The sequence below is a fragment of the Salvelinus sp. IW2-2015 genome, linkage group LG8, assembly GCF_002910315.2.
Source record: "Salvelinus sp. IW2-2015 linkage group LG8, ASM291031v2, whole genome shotgun sequence".
NCBI lineage: Eukaryota > Metazoa > Chordata > Actinopteri > Salmoniformes > Salmonidae > Salvelinus > Salvelinus sp. IW2-2015.
Genome location: NC_036848.1, coordinates 32741437 through 32758708, shown reverse-complemented (window position 1 = coordinate 32758708; position 17272 = coordinate 32741437). Strand labels below are relative to the sequence as shown.

The 17272-nt window shown below is 41.6% G+C and overlaps 1 protein-coding gene across 2 annotated transcripts; it reads left to right on the top strand.

The window, feature by feature from the left end:
- Positions 1 to 1090: 1090 nt before the first annotated feature.
- fra10ac1 (FRA10A associated CGG repeat 1) lies at positions 1091 to 15455 on the top strand. 2 transcript variants are annotated; one of them, XM_023993078.2, is made up of 14 exons: positions 1091 to 1197; positions 2115 to 2194; positions 2309 to 2401; positions 2496 to 2541; positions 2812 to 2888; positions 3007 to 3090; positions 3170 to 3254; positions 4270 to 4315; positions 12091 to 12204; positions 12484 to 12526; positions 12673 to 12800; positions 14347 to 14397; positions 14954 to 15041; positions 15149 to 15455. In XM_023993078.2, exons 1-14 carry the CDS (start codon positions 1168 to 1170, stop codon positions 15189 to 15191), a joined length of 1008 nt encoding a protein of 335 aa, XP_023848846.1. In that variant the 5' UTR covers positions 1091 to 1167; the 3' UTR covers positions 15192 to 15455. The 2 variants fall into 2 exon arrangements, with proteins under 2 accessions (XP_023848846.1, XP_023848847.1); XM_023993079.2 differs by lacking the exon at positions 12091 to 12204.
- The last annotated feature ends 1817 nt before the right edge of the window (positions 15456 to 17272 follow it).

The window sequence follows — 17272 nt, the reverse complement described above, 5'->3', positions numbered from 1 at the left end:
GAAAGTGGTAGAATTTGGACTGGGGGAGAGAGAGAGATGGGGCCAGCAATTGCATTGGGGAATGTTCCTCTGTGGCTGTTTACGAAACCAAGTGTAGATGTGGATATGATTGAGGGTAGGAGAGAATGGRATGAGGACGTGAGAAGGTGTGTGAAGAGATATCTACTGTAGATAATTGKTTTTATTCGTTTTTAAGGATATATACAGATGGTTCAAAGGATCCAGTTAGTGGTAGGGTGGGGGCAGGGGTGTATATCCCAGATTTCAACGTTAGAGTATGTAAGCGGTTAACTGATTATGTGTCGGTGTATGCAGCCGAGTTGATGGACATGATTATAGGTTTGAGATGGGTGGAGGAGGAGGTAAAACCACTGAGTGATGATTTGCTCTGATTCGGCTGCAGTGTTGAGTAGTGTGAAGGCGGGCAGGTCAGATAGGGGAGACTTGTTYGTGGAGATGATAGTGCTGTTAATGGGATTGGAGAGGATGGGAGTGGTGGTAAGCTTTTTCTGGGTTCCCGCCCATTTGGTTGTGGAGGGTAATGAGAAGGCTTGATGTTGTGGCTAAGAGTGTGGTGAGGAGAGAGGGGGCAGGTCCCGTTTGGGCCGCAGGGATGTCAAGTCCTTGGTCGGGGCAAAAGGGCTTGATCTTTGGCAAAGGGAGTGGGATGCTAGTAGTAAGGGGAGGCAATTCTATTACGTGCACTGGTCAGTTAAGGAAGAGGTGGGGAGCATGGGGTGTAGGAGAGATGAAGTTGTGTGGAGTAGACTACGGTTTGGGCACACAGGTTTGAATGCCACGTTGTGGATGATAGGGAGACATGAAACCGGGCTGTGTGATGAGTGTTTAGTGGAGGATACGGTGAGCATGTGTTGATATTTTGTGAACTGTATGACATAGATAGGGAGATATTGTGTAAAAGGGTTAGAGAAGTTGGACAGGGTTGGAGTTTTGGTGGTGTAGTGGGGGGAGGGAAGTGGTGTCTAGGGCTCTATTTCACTTTCTTAGAGGAACAGGACTAATGAAGATAATTTAATGTAGGTAGGCTGTGACTGGCCTCCAGTACAGTAGGTGGCGGTGTATGMWCCTTAAAAGTGGAATGCGATCTGCCAACGCAAAGAAGAAGAAKACTTTCCAATGTAAACAAACCGTAGGCTAATCGTGAGCATGGCAAGAAATATGGACAGTCTCGTAAAGGTAGTTGTATCTCGACTTTATCTTAGGTCAGACAAAATGGACTACTTTATAGTGTATTTATACTTGATCCATTTGTTTCATCCATATCACATATCTAGCTGTATCTGGACCTAGTCAACACGCTAGCTTCAATGCTTTATGGCTAGCTGCACATGTTACACATTGTGTGCAACTTAGGAGASAACGCTAGCTACTTATATACTGTACCTTGCCCTAAAAAAAATGCATATTGTCGACAGCAATGGCCATGGTCAACAGCAGCAAGTAGCTAAAGCTAGCAAGCAAGTTCCCTGACTTACATTTGGGCGAACGTTAACTCTCTAGCCAGAGTCAAAGTAAAGTGAGTGCCAATTTCTCTCCAAATGATCAATTCCTTGCTATATGTCAAATGTAGTTACCTAACCAATTCAGTCCCACATCCTGACCTTCACGTTGCAGATGTTGACAAAACAGCATCCTAACCAATTCAGTCTCACATCCTGACCTTCACGTTGCAGATATCACTGCAATGCAGCCCCGGTGTGGTGTTTCATCCAGTCTGCCGAGATGGCCATTTGATAAAGCTGATTTTATAATTTTTATTTAACTAGGCMAGTCAGTGAAGAAGAAATTCTTATTTTCAATGATGACATAGGAACAGTGCCTTGTTCAGGGGCAGAACAACAGATGTTTTACCTTATCAGCTCGGGGGTTCGATCCTGCAACCTTTCGGTTACTAGTCCAATGCTCTAACCACTAGGCTACCTGCCTCCCATGTTGAGTTACACATGCTTCCAAAGCTACCGTTCCTATCTCTGTAGAATTAGCCTGCCTGTGCTTGATGGCTAAACAATAGATTATAGGCCTACTATCGCGAGGGCCTAACAAGCTCTCACAAGCTATATAGCATGATGACAGAAARATTACCTTTCTTGCAGGTCCATGGAGGCGGAGGGTATGACTCCGACTTCAGTGATGACGAGGGCCAGGGGGAGACGTCTCAACGTGGAGTGAAAAGGTAAGGGCCAGATGATCATATAGCAATCTAAACTCAAATCCAAACAATTAGCCTACTTCAAGATACTACATGCCATTTTTTTCGTTTTTTTTTTTCATTCATGTTGACTTGCAGGAAACGTGAGGAGGATCTACTGCGGAAGCCTTTTCAGAAAGCAAGACACACAAAGGTGGCACATAGGGATGTTGCCACTCATGAATATGACAGGTACAGTATCGGTCTCTTTCATAATGAAGCATCGTTGCCTGGCGTCAATTATGTTTTCTGTTAGTGACTGCAAGTGTTTTGTGTTCCCACACAGGGAGGAAGCCAGAAACCGACGTCATCACYTGATATCAATGAATGCTGTATCCTTCTAAAATTGACGATGAAGAGCTTTCACAAGTAAGAAAACGATAAAAGGTCCCCCGTCGCAAGTTAGAGTGCATTGTGATTGAAGATTCATGTTTGGGAGTGTGTACCTGCCAGAATAGCAGCAAAGTTCCCCCTGAATGTACTTCACCCAGCAACAATGTTCAATATCTGTTGTTTTTCCCCCCCAGGATGCAATATTAATTCAGTTCCTTATTTTTATGAATGATTTTATTATCATTGATTCCCTAACCATTTACCTTCAGTTTGAGAGACATAAAAAGTTTGTCAGTGACTACATATTGTATTATGGTGGGAAAGTGGAGGATCTCAGACGCTCCACGTAAGTTTTGCTTTTGTTTTTAATGTTGCCTAATATGTGGAGTAGAGATCTTCATAATGATACATCTCTGTGTGATATGAAAAAATGCTGACACGTCATTTGTCATTGTAAACCWAAGGGCCAATGATAAATCGGACCTGGATGTGGTGCGTGAAAACCATCGCTTCCTGTGGCGGGATGAGGATGAAGAAGAAATGACATGGTAAGTACTGTTAAACAAAATACTTTTCTTTGCCACTGTTGGAAATATTGGTCACCAATAGCTGCTCTTTTATTATCAGGGAGAAAGAACTAGCAAAGAAGTACTATGACAAGCTCTTCAAAGAGTACTGTATCGCTGACCTAAGCAGATATAAAGAAAACAAGGTATGTGGTATTTTTATATATATACAGTACCGTTCAAAAGTTTGGGGTCACTTAGAAATGTCCTTGTTTTTGAAAGAAAAGCMCAAAAAAWWGTCCATTRAAATAACATCAAATTGATCAGAAATACAGTGTAGACATTGTTAATGTTGTAAATTACTATTGTAGCTGGAAATGGCTGATTTTAAATGGAATATCTACATAGTCGTACAGAGGCCCATTATCAGCAACCATCACTCCTGTGTTCCAATGGCACATTGTGTTAGCTAATCCAAGTTTTTAATTTTAAAAGGCTAATTGATCGTTAGAAAACCATTTTGCAATTATGTTAGCACAGCTGAAAAYTGTTGTACTGATTAAAGAAGCAKTAAACCTGGCCTTCTTTAGACTAGTTGMGTATCTGGAGCATCAGCAATTGTGGGTTTGATTACAGGCTCAAAATGGCTAGAAACAAACAYTTTCTTCTGGAACTCGTGAGTCTATTCTTGYTCTGAGAAATGAAGGCTATTCAATGTGAGAAATTGCCAAGAAAYTGAAGATCTCGTACAACGCTGTGTACTACTCMMTTCACAGAACAGCGCAAACTGTCTCTAACCAGAATAGAAAGAAGAGTGGGAGACCCCGGTACACAACTGATCAAGAGGACATTAGTACATTAGAGKGTCTAGTTTGAGAAACAGACGCCTCGCCTCACAAGTCCTCAACTGGCAGCTTCATKAAATAGTACCCGCAAAACATCAGTCTCAACGTCAACAATGAAGAGGCGRCTCCGGGATGCTGGCCATTAAAAAYCAGCGGTTTCCATCGRCAATAGTCATTTACAACATTAACAATGTCTACACTGTATTTCTGGTCAATTTTATSTTATTTTAATGGACAAAAAACGTGCTTTTCTTTCAAAACAAGGACATTTCTGAGKGACCCCAAACTTTTGAACGGTAGTGTTTATGTAAGTGTGAATACATAGTATTCTATTGGTATTATATGATTAATGAGGATGACTGTACTTTTCCTCCAGTTTGGGTTCCGATGGCGCGTAGAAAAGGAAGTCGTCTCTGGCAAAGGTAATCTTTATTACATTTTAAATTCAGAGACATTTATACATTATGAATGTATACATTGATGAAAGTTCTGTTTTCTGTTTATTCGTTTGTTGTTTATTCAGTKAATTGCTTATACAGTTCACCATTAAAATGCCAATACCTGGAGTCGGGGACATACGTTTGTACCTATCAACCAATAGCTCTAGTCAGAAGTAATTCGGAACTCTACCACTAGATGGCGATAAAGGTCAAGGCGTGCTTACTTTGACTCAGCTTTCAGGGGTTGACAACCCTGTTCTTGTCATACCACATGGCAGACACATAAGGTTTAGTTTACCTCTTTGGATTTCGACTGGGGAGAGGAGGGTGAAATGTATCCAACCACTAAGAATAGTCAGTAAGCTTAGTTGGTGAGCTGATTTCTAGAAGTAGGTGTGGTATCTGGTTGGAACAAAACTCGATGGTACCTGCGGCGCTCCAGGATCAGAGTTAACCACTTTTGGTTAACATTAATCTCGGAAACCCAGAAATAWAATCTACCGTAATTGTGTCAGACGCTCGATTAGGTTCTGGGGGAGATGTATGAGAAAAGATACTAGATACTAACTAAACTAGCAAAGTCTCCACTCCCCTAAATGGAAACTCTCAGCCAGAGCATGGATTGGTCATTGCATCCCATTATGTGGAAAATAATCACCAGATAAATGTATTTCCCCAAAACAAATAGATGTGTGATGTCTGCCATTGATGCTTCCAATTAAATCTCCTTCTTCCCTGGTACTTAGGAAGTAACTACACAAATATAGTAGCCATTCAATTATCCACTTGTGAATTATTTTAAAAAGCTTTGTGGGTGATAGAAAGCATAAATAGAACAGGTTATTGGGAAATGCTACAAGGTGAGTGCACTGAGACACTTTAAGTAATGCATTGAACAGAATGATCTATTCTTGCCACTCCGAGAAAGCTGAATAAGCCAATATGCTGTACCAGATTAAGTCACTCTAGCTAATCCCGCCCTTGTATTTTCGTTTACTGCTATTCTGTAGGCAGTGCCACGGGATTAAAAGGCTGACTCAGAACATCAAAGTTCACAGCCGATGCTCTGTACTATCATTCCCTCTTCAATGGGATGCAATGACCAATCCATGACCTCGAATCCGATCATCTACATGTGTAAGAGGCCAGGCATGTTCTCTCTCTGGCCAATGCTAGTCATACTTTAKTTTCATGCTATCTCTGTGTCACAGGTCATGTTGCTTTGGGTTAGGTCAAGTATTGATCTAAACATGTGTAATGAACGTTAGTTACCCATTTGGCCACACCAGGAAAGATTCAGCAACAGCACTTTCTTACTATACACAAGGTTTTATAGCAAGCCTTTTACAGCTGTTGTTTTGCCAAAGGGGTCATAAACCTTTTTTCACCCTCTATACAGCACGGCATTAATTTGATAAGAAAAGGACCCGATGCTTTTGTTAGAAGGACCGTCTCTCCTCAGCCTTAAGTTTGTGTCTTCTCCTCACTGGTGGCGGTGTCAGAGGAAGGCCCCAAAAATGGTCAAAGACTCCAGTCACCCAAGACCTAGACTGTTCTCTCTGCTACCGCACGGCAAGCGGTACCGGAGCACCAAGTCTAGGTCCAAAAGGCTCCTTAACAGCTTCTACCCCCAAGCTATAAGACTGTTGAACAATTAATCAAATGGCCACCTGGATTATTTACATTATTTACCCCCCCTTTGTTTTTACACCGCTGTTTCTCGCTGTTTATTATCTATGCATAGTCACTTTACCCGTACCTACATGTACAAATTACCTCAACTAACCTGTACCCCCGCACATTGATTCAGTACTGGTACCCCATGTAGATAGCCTCGTTATTGTTATTTTGTGTACTTTTTAAATGATTTTCTTAACTACATWTTTTGAACTGCATTGTTGGTTAAGAGCTTGTAAGTAAGCATTTCACATTGTATTAGGCACATGTGACATAACATTTGATTTGTTCTCGTGTCTGCCGCTGGAGCGCTAGGGCCCCTAACCCTCTTACCGTCTGAGCCTTAGCATACTGTTTATATGCCATCTGTCTTAGCTAAGACCAWGTCTGTCCATCCCCATATGGCAATGGTGTGTCCAACTACTTTAGCATGTGACAATGTGTGCTCCTTGAAACCTAGTTGACACGATTCAACAAAGTGTGTCCTAAATCAACACTGTTGCCAACCAAGCTGGTGTTTGGAGAATCCCCCAGTCTGAAGTACGTAGGGCCTACGTCATGATGAGACTGGAGTGTAAACCGTAGAATCTGTCGAGACTGAATGGGATGCGTGGGATAACGAGTAGTTCCGGTGTTTGGGTTTTGGTCACTGGGTTGYTTGGATGTGTCAGGATTGGGTTTGGCTGAGAGGTTCCTTTTGCAAGGGCGGAGACTTCGCAAACCAGAACTCTCCATTTGTAACAAGTATAGACCCAATTACGCAAGATTTTAGTTCTGCATTAACCGAGATTAGTACACATGTGAAGATGTATTGATCAAGCAAGGTCAGTAGTTCATCTTTCGACATGTCTGTCTGCAATCAGTTTGTAATTCCATGAGTTGGATACTTTCTGTTCAAAGGTCCCAGACATAAAAACATGTACGTTTATATAATATTCTAATTAGTTTATTTTGCTCACTTTGAAACAGCAGATGTCTTTCAATATCGTAACGTAGACGCAGGGAGTCAGGAAACCGGTGTAAATGGTGAGTTTAATAATAGCGAACATGGAGAGTACAGAACAAGAGAAGCATCCGGACATAAAAACTCAACCAATACTGCCTGAAGAGAGATGCTAGGGAGTGCTAGATAAAGGGGAAGTAATCAGGGTAGTGATGAAGTCCAGGTGTGCATCGTGATGGGTTGCCAGGACCGGTGGTTAGTAAACTGGCGACGTCGAGTGGGGGAGCAGGACCCCCAATTCTGAGTGTTGGGCCACTTAATCACTGTTGACTCAAGTAGCATCAGCGTTGGTTTTTATAAACAATATTTGTGAATTATTTATGACATAATCATCATTTATCTCTATTATGGCGAGAATGTTTAGACCACTGCGCTACTCGGGAGGCTGTAACCATCCACATCTGATGCTGTGAGTGCACACCGCTGGTCAAAGGCGAGCGATGAACTCTTTATGTTAATCGCTCATGTGAACTACAATCCAGAAGCTGTGTTTGAGCGTTTAGAAACGGCATTAATCATTGCTTGCGATGCAGCTTTCAAAACATATGGCCCTTGTCTTTTGTCTGCGAGAAAGAATCCTTCAAATAAAAAAGCTACACTTACTGTAGCAGTTTTGCACAGATCCATACAGCTGTGAGTGCCTCCATCCGGTGAAACTACACTTCCTCTACACAGAGTTACGCTTATACACAGGTGTTTGGCACATGCTAGATGGCTAGTTAGCACAGGTGGTCGCCTCTGTCGTCTGTCTGTCTTCCGTAAACAAGCGCTGTAACATGGAGATGTCGTGTGGCAACCCTAACTCTGTAAAGGTGTGTTTCAATTGAACCTTTTTTGTTTTTTTTGTAAATGATTTCTTGCTGATATGAAAGAGAAGGTCCTTATGCTTCCAAAACCGTACCGCAAGTGATGCTGCGTGTTAATGTTCAGGCCAAGCGTCGAGGCTCTTAACAAAACTCCCCCGTACAGAAGACGCCTTCGTCCAATGATTCTTAGGGGTAATGTAATGGAACTGAGAGTCGTGATCAAGGGCTAGTTTTGGGAACAGTTGTTGGTGAAACTTTACAGCATGTTTTGGAAAGTCACACGGCATAGAAGCCAGCTACAGTGTGTCCAAACTAAAAGGACACAGAGACCCAAGCCATGGATCCATTCCAGTGAGGTCATACGCTGTATCTCTAAGACCGGGGCCTCTCCCTAGAGAGTAACTCCCTTTTCATTGCTTAACATGCTTTATAATCACMGCTACCAGAGTCGTTCCACGGAAAGAGTGCCTTTTTGGTAGTGTAATTCTTTTTAAAAAACTGTTTATTTCACCTAATTAGAATATTCTGACATAAAGAGCACATGTTCCACTTCATAAAAAAAACATGTTTTCCTATCTCAAAAGGTCAAAATAAGAAAAATTWAAGTAACAGGAAAAGGGCCAATTAAAGATTCAGTCGACCGTAACAGGGTTGATGATTTGATCTTAAAYCAGACATAACTCCCCTGTGACAGGGGGAATGGAAGCATGTTGTGTACAACAGGGAGGGGCAATTGAAAGTAAGCGTAACAAAAATGTACTTGTTGGGGGGAAAAAAACGTTTCTTGCCCATCTATTTATGGGTAACAGGGTTGATGGGTTATGCTCGACTCTCAGTTTTCTACCACAAAACACCAAGAAAATTACAATTTTTTTCTTTTTGAATCAGCTCACCTTCTTTTACACYATGATTTGACTATTAGACGTTYAATGTTTTTGCTATTAAAACGAGAGTTCAGTTTACRTGACAGGGTCGACCTTAAAATGAAGGACAAACATAAATGAATCCGTTATCGTATGAAATAAACATTCATCTTCACAAATTAAATTAAAACTAGGGTTTTACAATGATGGTGAAAACTTGGGAGACATTTTGGGGTTAAGTGGGTTCAAATCTTCCACGAAGTCAGAAAAAACTTGACGTGGAACATGCCAGAATGCAGATAGTTTTTTGCATCATTTTTTTTTTGTTAATTTAAAAAATATGATGTATTGAATGTTCCATGTGGTTTATATTAAAGGTCACTTCATTAAATATAACAGGCTTTTAAAAGTCAATATTAGTTCACAATTTCAATTTCTACTATTGTTAGAACGACTCGCCAACATCCGGGAGAATGGAGCCTTATCTGGCAGATAAGGTGTTAATAATTAGCCTGCACGTGCAGCTCATGGCATGTAGCCATCTCCAGCGGCCTAAAGTCATGTTGACACTGTCTCTCTAGAAGTGACCTCTAACTCTTGTCGCTTATGCTTTTCCATTGGTAAGTATAATCACAGCTGTCAGCATCGGAGAGAATGGTCTTTATTCTGGCAGATAAGGCGTTAATTAGCCTGCATGTCAAGAAGGCAGCTCGTGGCATGTTGCCAGCTCCAGCAGCCTGGGGTCAGGTGAGGTCTAAGGACTCCTAAACAGCAGGACGACAAGAAAGAAGGGGCGAACAGTCCCGACCGCTCATGACACTTTTCCTCCTGGGCAATCTGGAGGATCCATCATTAAGCCTGCTAAAGATAAACCCAGGTTGTTGATAGCCAATCAGGGTTAAGGCCACTGGCCRCTTCCTGCTTCATGTCTCCTGCTGCAGGAGAAGAGGACTAACAGGAGCCCTGGTGGTGCAAAATAAGATTAGACCGCAGCAGTAGGAACCTCGGTAGGTCAACCACAGCTCTTGACTGTTGATCAGAACGGAGGTGTCTTCTGACTAGTCACATCCTATATACAGGGCCTTCAGAAGTAGTAAATACCCTTGACTTATTACACATTTTGTTGTGTTACAGCCTGAATTCAAAATGGATTACATATATTTTTTCTCACCAGTCTACACACACTACCCCATAATGAMAAAGCGAAAACATGTTTTTCGAATTTWAAAARAAATGGATTGAAAATGAAATACAGAAATATCTAATTTACAGAAATATTCACATCCCTGAGTCAATACTTTGTAGAAGCACCTTTGGTAGCGATTACAGTTTTGAGTCTTTCCACATCTGGATTGTACAATTATTMTTAAAAAAATTCTTAAAGCTCTGTCAAGTTGGTGGTTGAACATTGCTATACAACTATTTTCAGGTCTTGCCATAGATTTTCAAGCCGTTTTAAGTCATAATTGTAACTAGGCCACTCAGGAACATTCACTGTCTTCATGGTAAGCAACTCCAGTGTAGATTTGGCCTTGTGCTTTAGGTTATTGTCCTGMTGAAAGGTGAATTAATCTTCCAGTGTCTGATGAAAAGCAGACTGAACCAGGTTTTCCTCTAGGATTTTGCATGTGCTTAGCTCCGTTTATTTGTTATCCTGAAAAACTTAACGATTAGAAGCATACCTATAACATGATCCAGCCACCACTATGCTTGAAAATATGGAGAGTGGTACTCAGTATGTGTTGTATTGGATTTTCCCCAAACAACACTTTGTATTCAGGACAAAAAGTGAATTGCTTTGCCATATTTTTTGCAGTTTTACTTTAGTGGTTTGCAGCAAACAGGATGCATGTTTTGGAATATTTTTATTCTGTACAGGCTTCCTTCTTTTCACTCTGTCAATTTATGTTAGTATTGTGGAGTAACTACAATGTCCTATCACATACATTAAACTCTGTAACTGTTTTAAAGTCACCATTGGCCTCATGGTGAAATCCCTGAGCGATTTCCTTCCTCTCTGGCAACTGAGTTAGGAAGGAAGCCTGTATCTTTGTAGTGAATGGGTGTATTAATAACTTCACTATGCTCAAAGGGATATTCAATGTCTGTTTTTTTTTTACCCATCGACCAATAGGTGCCTTTCTTTGTGAGGCATTGGAAAACCAACCTGATCTTTGTGGTTGAATCTGTGTTTGAAATKCCCTGCTCCGACTGAGGAACTTTACAGATAATTGTATGTTGGGGTATAGAGATGAGGTAGTCATTCAAAAGTAATTTTAAACTCTATTATTGCACACAGAGTCCGTGCAATTTATTATGTGACCTTGTTAAGCAAATTGTGACTCCTGAACTTATTTAGGCTTGCAATAACAAAGGGGTTGAATACTTACTGACTCAATATAGTTCAGCTTTTCATTTTTTATTAATTTGTAAAAATGTCAACAAACAGAATTCGACTTTGCTTCCTGAGTGGCGCAGCTGTGCCACTAGAGATTCTGGGTTCGAGTCCAGGCTCTGTCGCAGCCGGCCGCGACGGGGAGACCCATGGGGCRGCGCACAATTGGCCCAGCGTCGTCCGGGTTAGGGGAGGGTTTGGCCGGCAGGGATGTCCTTGTCCCATCGCGCACTAGCGACTCCTGTGGCGGGCCGCAGTSCACGCTGACACGKTCGCCAGGTGTACGGTGTTTCCTCCGAYACATTGGTGCGGCTGGATTCCGGGTGAAGTGGGCATTGTGTCAAGAAGCAACGCGGCTTGGTTGGGTTGTGTTTTGGAGGACGCACGGCTCTCGACCTTCGCCTCTCCCGAGTCCGTACGGGAGTTGCAGCGATGAGACAAGACTGTAACTACCAATTGGATACCACGAAATTGGGGAGAGAAAGGGGTAAAAAAAATWAAACATAATTTCACTTTGACRTTATGGGGTGTTGTGTGTAGGCCAGTGACAAAAAACAATATAATCCATTTAAAGTTCTGGCTGTAACACAACAAGGTGTGAACCGTAGAGATACAGCCATGTTTATGCACCTTTCCTCCAATTGAGAGCTAATTTGACTTGATTAGTAGTGACATATGTGATAATGAAGTGCACAGGGGAACACACYCTTGTTGAGCTTTACATTGGCATTTCGCGCATTGTATTCAGACTATCCTACGTGCAGAATTTGCCTTAAAATAGGTATAATACTGGGTGACTTCATATACTTGAAAATATTTCCCCTCAGTCTGTTCTCTTTAATGAAACCTGCCCAGATGCAGGTTTCCGAGGGTTTGCAAAAAACCTGCAAGATCGTCATGAGAGTACATTGTTTTTACACTACACGGATTATTACTCAGTCACTCTCTATTGCTCTGCTCTGTGTGGTATGGAAATGCAGTTGAATCCTGTTTCTGTTGTATTGACACTGTAGGCCAGTTTCTGTGTGGGAACAAGCGCTGTGAGAAGGAGGATGGCCTGAAGAGCTGGGAGGTGAACTTTGCCTATGTGGAGCAGGGAGAGAAGAGAAACGCACTGGTCAAACTCCGTAAGAGCTCTGTTGTTTACTGGCCGTCTAAGCTAGGGCTGGGACTTTAAATCCTCGCTCCAGTATCATGTTGAAGCAAATCGCATTCGTAAAGCCAGGAGAATAACTCCCTTCTCTCATTGTGATCCCTGAGGAAACTCCGACATGCGAAATAAACTTAGTTTACTTAAAAGCAAAAGTAAATGTAGCGATATCAAGCAGTCTGTCACAATAATCATTTCCTAGGTCATATCCTCGATTCCAATTGTTTGCCGTACTGACAGAGATGGTGTTTTCTAGGACTCTGCCCAGAGTGCTCCTTCAAACTCAACTATCATCACAAGTAAGTTCAATCTCTAATTATTCCTTGTCAGTTTATCATCATCTATTGAACACGTGGGGTCTCTGGCCCCTTTTTTGTGCTGTCAAGATGTCACAGTTAATGTTTGACGATTGGCAAAATTGAAACAAATGACCTTTTTTTTTCAGGAGAAAGGAGGTGATCGCCAAGAGAAAAAGACCAAAGTCGTCTGAGGAAAATGAAGTTGAGCCACAGTCAAAGAGAGCCAAGAAAGGCTCCAAGAAACACAAAAACAAACATAAAAAGAGRCAAAAAGGCAAGACTCCACCGTTTCATATCTTTGTACAGCTATGGCTATAGGTAAACAGAAATAACAGGCCATGGTGATGACATTAAAAGTGCAGAAGGTGTTTGTACTAATGTCTTGATGGCGTGAAAGTAATTAGGATTTGCCGACTCACACCCATGAATAACTTGCAGTGAGTATACCAAACATTAGGAACACCTTCCTAATATTGAGTTTCCCCACATAACAGCCTCAATTTGTCAGGGCATCGACTCTACAAAGTGTTGAAAGCGTTCCACAGGAATGCTGGCCMATGTTGACTCCATCGCTTCCCACAGTTGTCAAGTTGGCTGGATTTCATTTGGGTGATGGACTATTCTTGATACACATGGGAAACTGTTGAGCGTGAAAAACCCAGCAACATTGCAGTTCTTGGCACAAACCGGTATGCCTGGCACCTACTACCATAACCCGTTCAAAGGCACTTATATATTTTGTCTTGCCCGTTCACCCTCAGAATGACACTTATACACAATCCATGTCTGAATCTTCTTGAGGCTTAAAAATCCTTTAACCTGTCTCCTCCCCTTCATCTACACTGATTTTAGTGGATTTAACAAGTTACATCAATATGGGATTATAGCTTTCACCTGGATTCACCTGGTCAGTTTATGTCATGGAAAGAGCAGGTGTTATTGTTTTGTACACTCTGGGCTCCTGAGTGGCGCAGCGGTCTAAGGCAAGGCATCTGTGATAGAGGCATCACTACAGACCCTGGTTCGATTCCAGGCTGTATCACAACYGGACGTGATTGGGAGTCCCATAGGCTGGCGCACAATTGGCCCAGCGTAGTCTGGGTTTGGATGGGTGTAGGCCGTCATTGTAAATAAGAATTTGTTCTTAACTGACTTGCATAGTTAAATAAAGGTTCAAAATAAATTAAAAATAGGCCTACTACAGTGTTGAGATATTAGGGCAATTTCACGTGAACAGTGACACTGAGACTCAGATTTTTCACTTTTAAAATGCGTGTCAAACAAAAACCAATGATTGCAAAGTTAAACAAACCATACAACTTTATGCACAAGGGCTACTTTTTTWAAATGTCCACTGAAAACCTTACAAAAACACATTTACTTGAAGAATTGTGCAGATGCAAAAACAGAATGATGGTTTGTGCTGTTTGTACCATCATTCTGTTACCAAAGTTTTCATCTGCGCTATTCTTGAAGTGCATTTTGTTTTTGTGAAGTTTTCTGTGGAAATTGTGAAAAGTAGCCCTTATACACAGAGTTGTATGGTTTGTTTAACTTTGCAATCATTGGTTTTTGTTTGATATTTTAAAGTGAAAAATCAGACTGTTACTCTTACTGTGGAATTGTTCATTACATAATAGCTGAGATATTACATAATAGCTGAGATATTACATAATAGCTGGCTGAACACTTTTAGCTTATTAATGACCCTTCAACGGTCATGTTGCTTTTTTTTTTTGTTACTCAATGTCAACTGCGCATAGTTGGCTGTCCAAGTTAAACTGACTGATCCCTTCCTGTGTTCCTCTCTCCCCTTGCAGACCACTCCTCCCCCAGTAACTCTGAGGACGACTCCCAAGAGTCAGACAAAGGTACCGTTCCTTCTCACTCTCCACCTCCCTACCAAGTCAARCAGTTTATTATCTTACACCTTCAGAGCAAGCAGAACAGACTGGCCCTAGTGTCCACATCCATTACAGGTGCCTTTAAATACCTTTTAAAACATGTGTGCAAGCTTGGCCCTTAAGCCTCAGGGGAGTCTTCCCTGCAAAGTCCGACAACGGTCATGCTATTATTGCGGCTTCGGTCCGTTCACACTGTCAGCTGCACTTGAAGTATGGGCCTGCTTACCCTTGGTTGTTGGTTTAACATAAATAAAAGCAGTCGTTGCACACGAAGGCCAAACTCTAAAGCCACGGTGCAGACCAAGGGCCATCTACTCTTATAAGTTTAAGTCGGGACTTGACTCTTCAGACCCTCTTCAAACCTTAAGCGCTGTACCTATTTTTTCATGTGCTGCAGCAATCCCTCAGTTGAAGCTTGTTACACGTGTTTGTTTATGAAAGCATTATGATTGAATGTAGTACATGAAAATCTCTTGATGAATAAAAATGTTCTGATTTGTATGGTCTCCTTCCTGCCCTGTAGCAGAGGGAGAACACAGTGAGGAGCCAGATAGCCTGTCGGAGGCAGACCACTGGAAAGGCCCAGCCCCCACCATGGAGGAGAAGTCCAGGTGAGCTTAGTACTCTCACATTAGCTCACCTTTACAATGTCCTGTTAGGCCTTTGGCCACTAATACCAGCCATTTAAAGTCTGACGTGACTATTTTCTGTCTTCCAGTGAGGAGAAGTTTGACGAGTACTTTGAGGACATGTTTCTTTGACCACCCTGGCCTTGGATTTCTGCCAGCAAGAGTCTACRTGTCCAGACATTGATGTAATTGATTTGGTGTTCGAAGTTGTCCTCGTTGAATATTTTAGTTTATCTGAAGCTAAATAAAATCTCTTTTTTTTATAACTGAAATAAAGACTACAATATGCATAGAGTGCCATGTAAAACCACGAAGAACTCCCAAGAAAGATCAATATCCGAAGAGAACTAGAGGAAGCAAAACATTCAACCATGGTAGTAGAGAGACCAAATAAAAGCCAATGCATTGGAAAGTGCATGTATTAACACATCGTTAATGTTCTTTCTGTAGGGTTATAGTTAACCAATGTTCTGTCTGTAGGGTTATAGATGTCCAAACCATATGAACCAATGTTCGATGGTGTAGCGCCACGATTAGGAAGCTGTGAATTATGCCTGGAGTGGCTCGTGTGTTCTTTTCGTCAGGAAGTTCAGTTGCGTGCCCCTTGCCCGGGGATTAGACACAACGGCTTTAATCTTCAGTAATTACCTTTCGTTCTAAAGGAGTCCACAGATACACTGAGTCAACGCATGATAACTGTTCATGCAGGTTAAAGAGGAAGTCAACCATAGTACCTATTCTACTTTGATCGGTGTTTCTCTGTGCTAATAAATATGCCCTACTACCCAATCAAAGCGTTTGGATCTCATATTACAATACTGTAGGCCTATGTTGTCACAGAAATAAGATTGCTTTGATTGAATAACATTTTGCTCTGAATTGTCCTTGATTGAAAAATGTACACTGTCTTACATACTATATGTGTCGTATAGTTAATGCAAAATACTGTAAAAAAAAAAAAAAAAAAGTTCTCTATAACAGCTGTATATGATGACACGGGATGATAAGGATCAGGAAACACCTCATGCAGACATCGCTCAAGGTGCTTACTCAAATTGCGTCAAAGTGCATTGGTCTTGACAGCAACGCAATTGGCTGATCTTTTCCCAGGGCTAATCCAGCTTTATAGGGTAATCTCCATGCACGATACAGGAGTCATGAGGACTGTCTACCCCAAAGTGTTTCAAGTTAGTCTACTGTATATCAATRTGCTATTCCATTTCAAGGGTAGTGGGTAAAATTGTTAAATTCAGTGGGCAAGTTTAAAGAATGTGACAAGAATCCCACAGACTTTGATGAATGCCTTTATTTTGTTAACATGTTACATCTTATGACACGTACATACAGTAGAATTCATTTCATCAGACATCATTTCATCAGACATCTGACAAATGTCAAATTCTAATCTCTCAATGATAACGCAATAGAATTAGTAGATATACATTTTGTGTCCTTTAAACGTACGCGCAGAATAGATTGTCACTTTCCCACACTGCTTCTCATACTGTTCGCCTTATCCCATTGTGGAGCCCAAATCCAAGCAGCCTGCCCTGCCTATCACCTCTAGGAACAGAAATTCAGAGAATCCATTTAAGATGTAGAGTGGCTGTCAAAGCCACCCTCATTGGATTACWGCTCTTGATTGATTTTCCATTGATTTAGTGAGGGCACGTTGCATAAACAAGGAAGTCAAACTTTGCCTGCCCTGTGTTTCCTGCTTAGGGCTACTCATGGATGTCTCCACAGATGTCTTGGCCACCTGTTACAGTAGGTCAAAAGGAGATTGCTTGGCAGGATTTCTAAAGGAGTTTTTCTTTATGTAAATCCTGTTGCAATTCAGTTGGCTTCATCAATTCACTTTCTCATTGTTGCTTAAGTTCATTTTACACCGGTCCTCAAATAAGCCTCAAATGGTCAAACAAAGAGAAGAGGAACTTTGGCCTGACTGAGGCCACATTGCAGGCTTGTCCCCATCAAACAAACATGGTGCCTTTCACACAGAGTAGATATAAGACTTCGGTAGCCTGCTTTATCTACAGTAAGTAGGGTATTTAAAGTTTCAAGCTGTGCAGATCTCGAAAGCCGACTGACAAGTAAACTCAATCCCATCAAATCATCTTATGGTCGGGTACCTGAAGATATTTACGACGCCGATGGAGTCTTTCCAAGGATTGCCTCCTAATAGCAAGCAAAACAATTTGGGGGGGGATTGT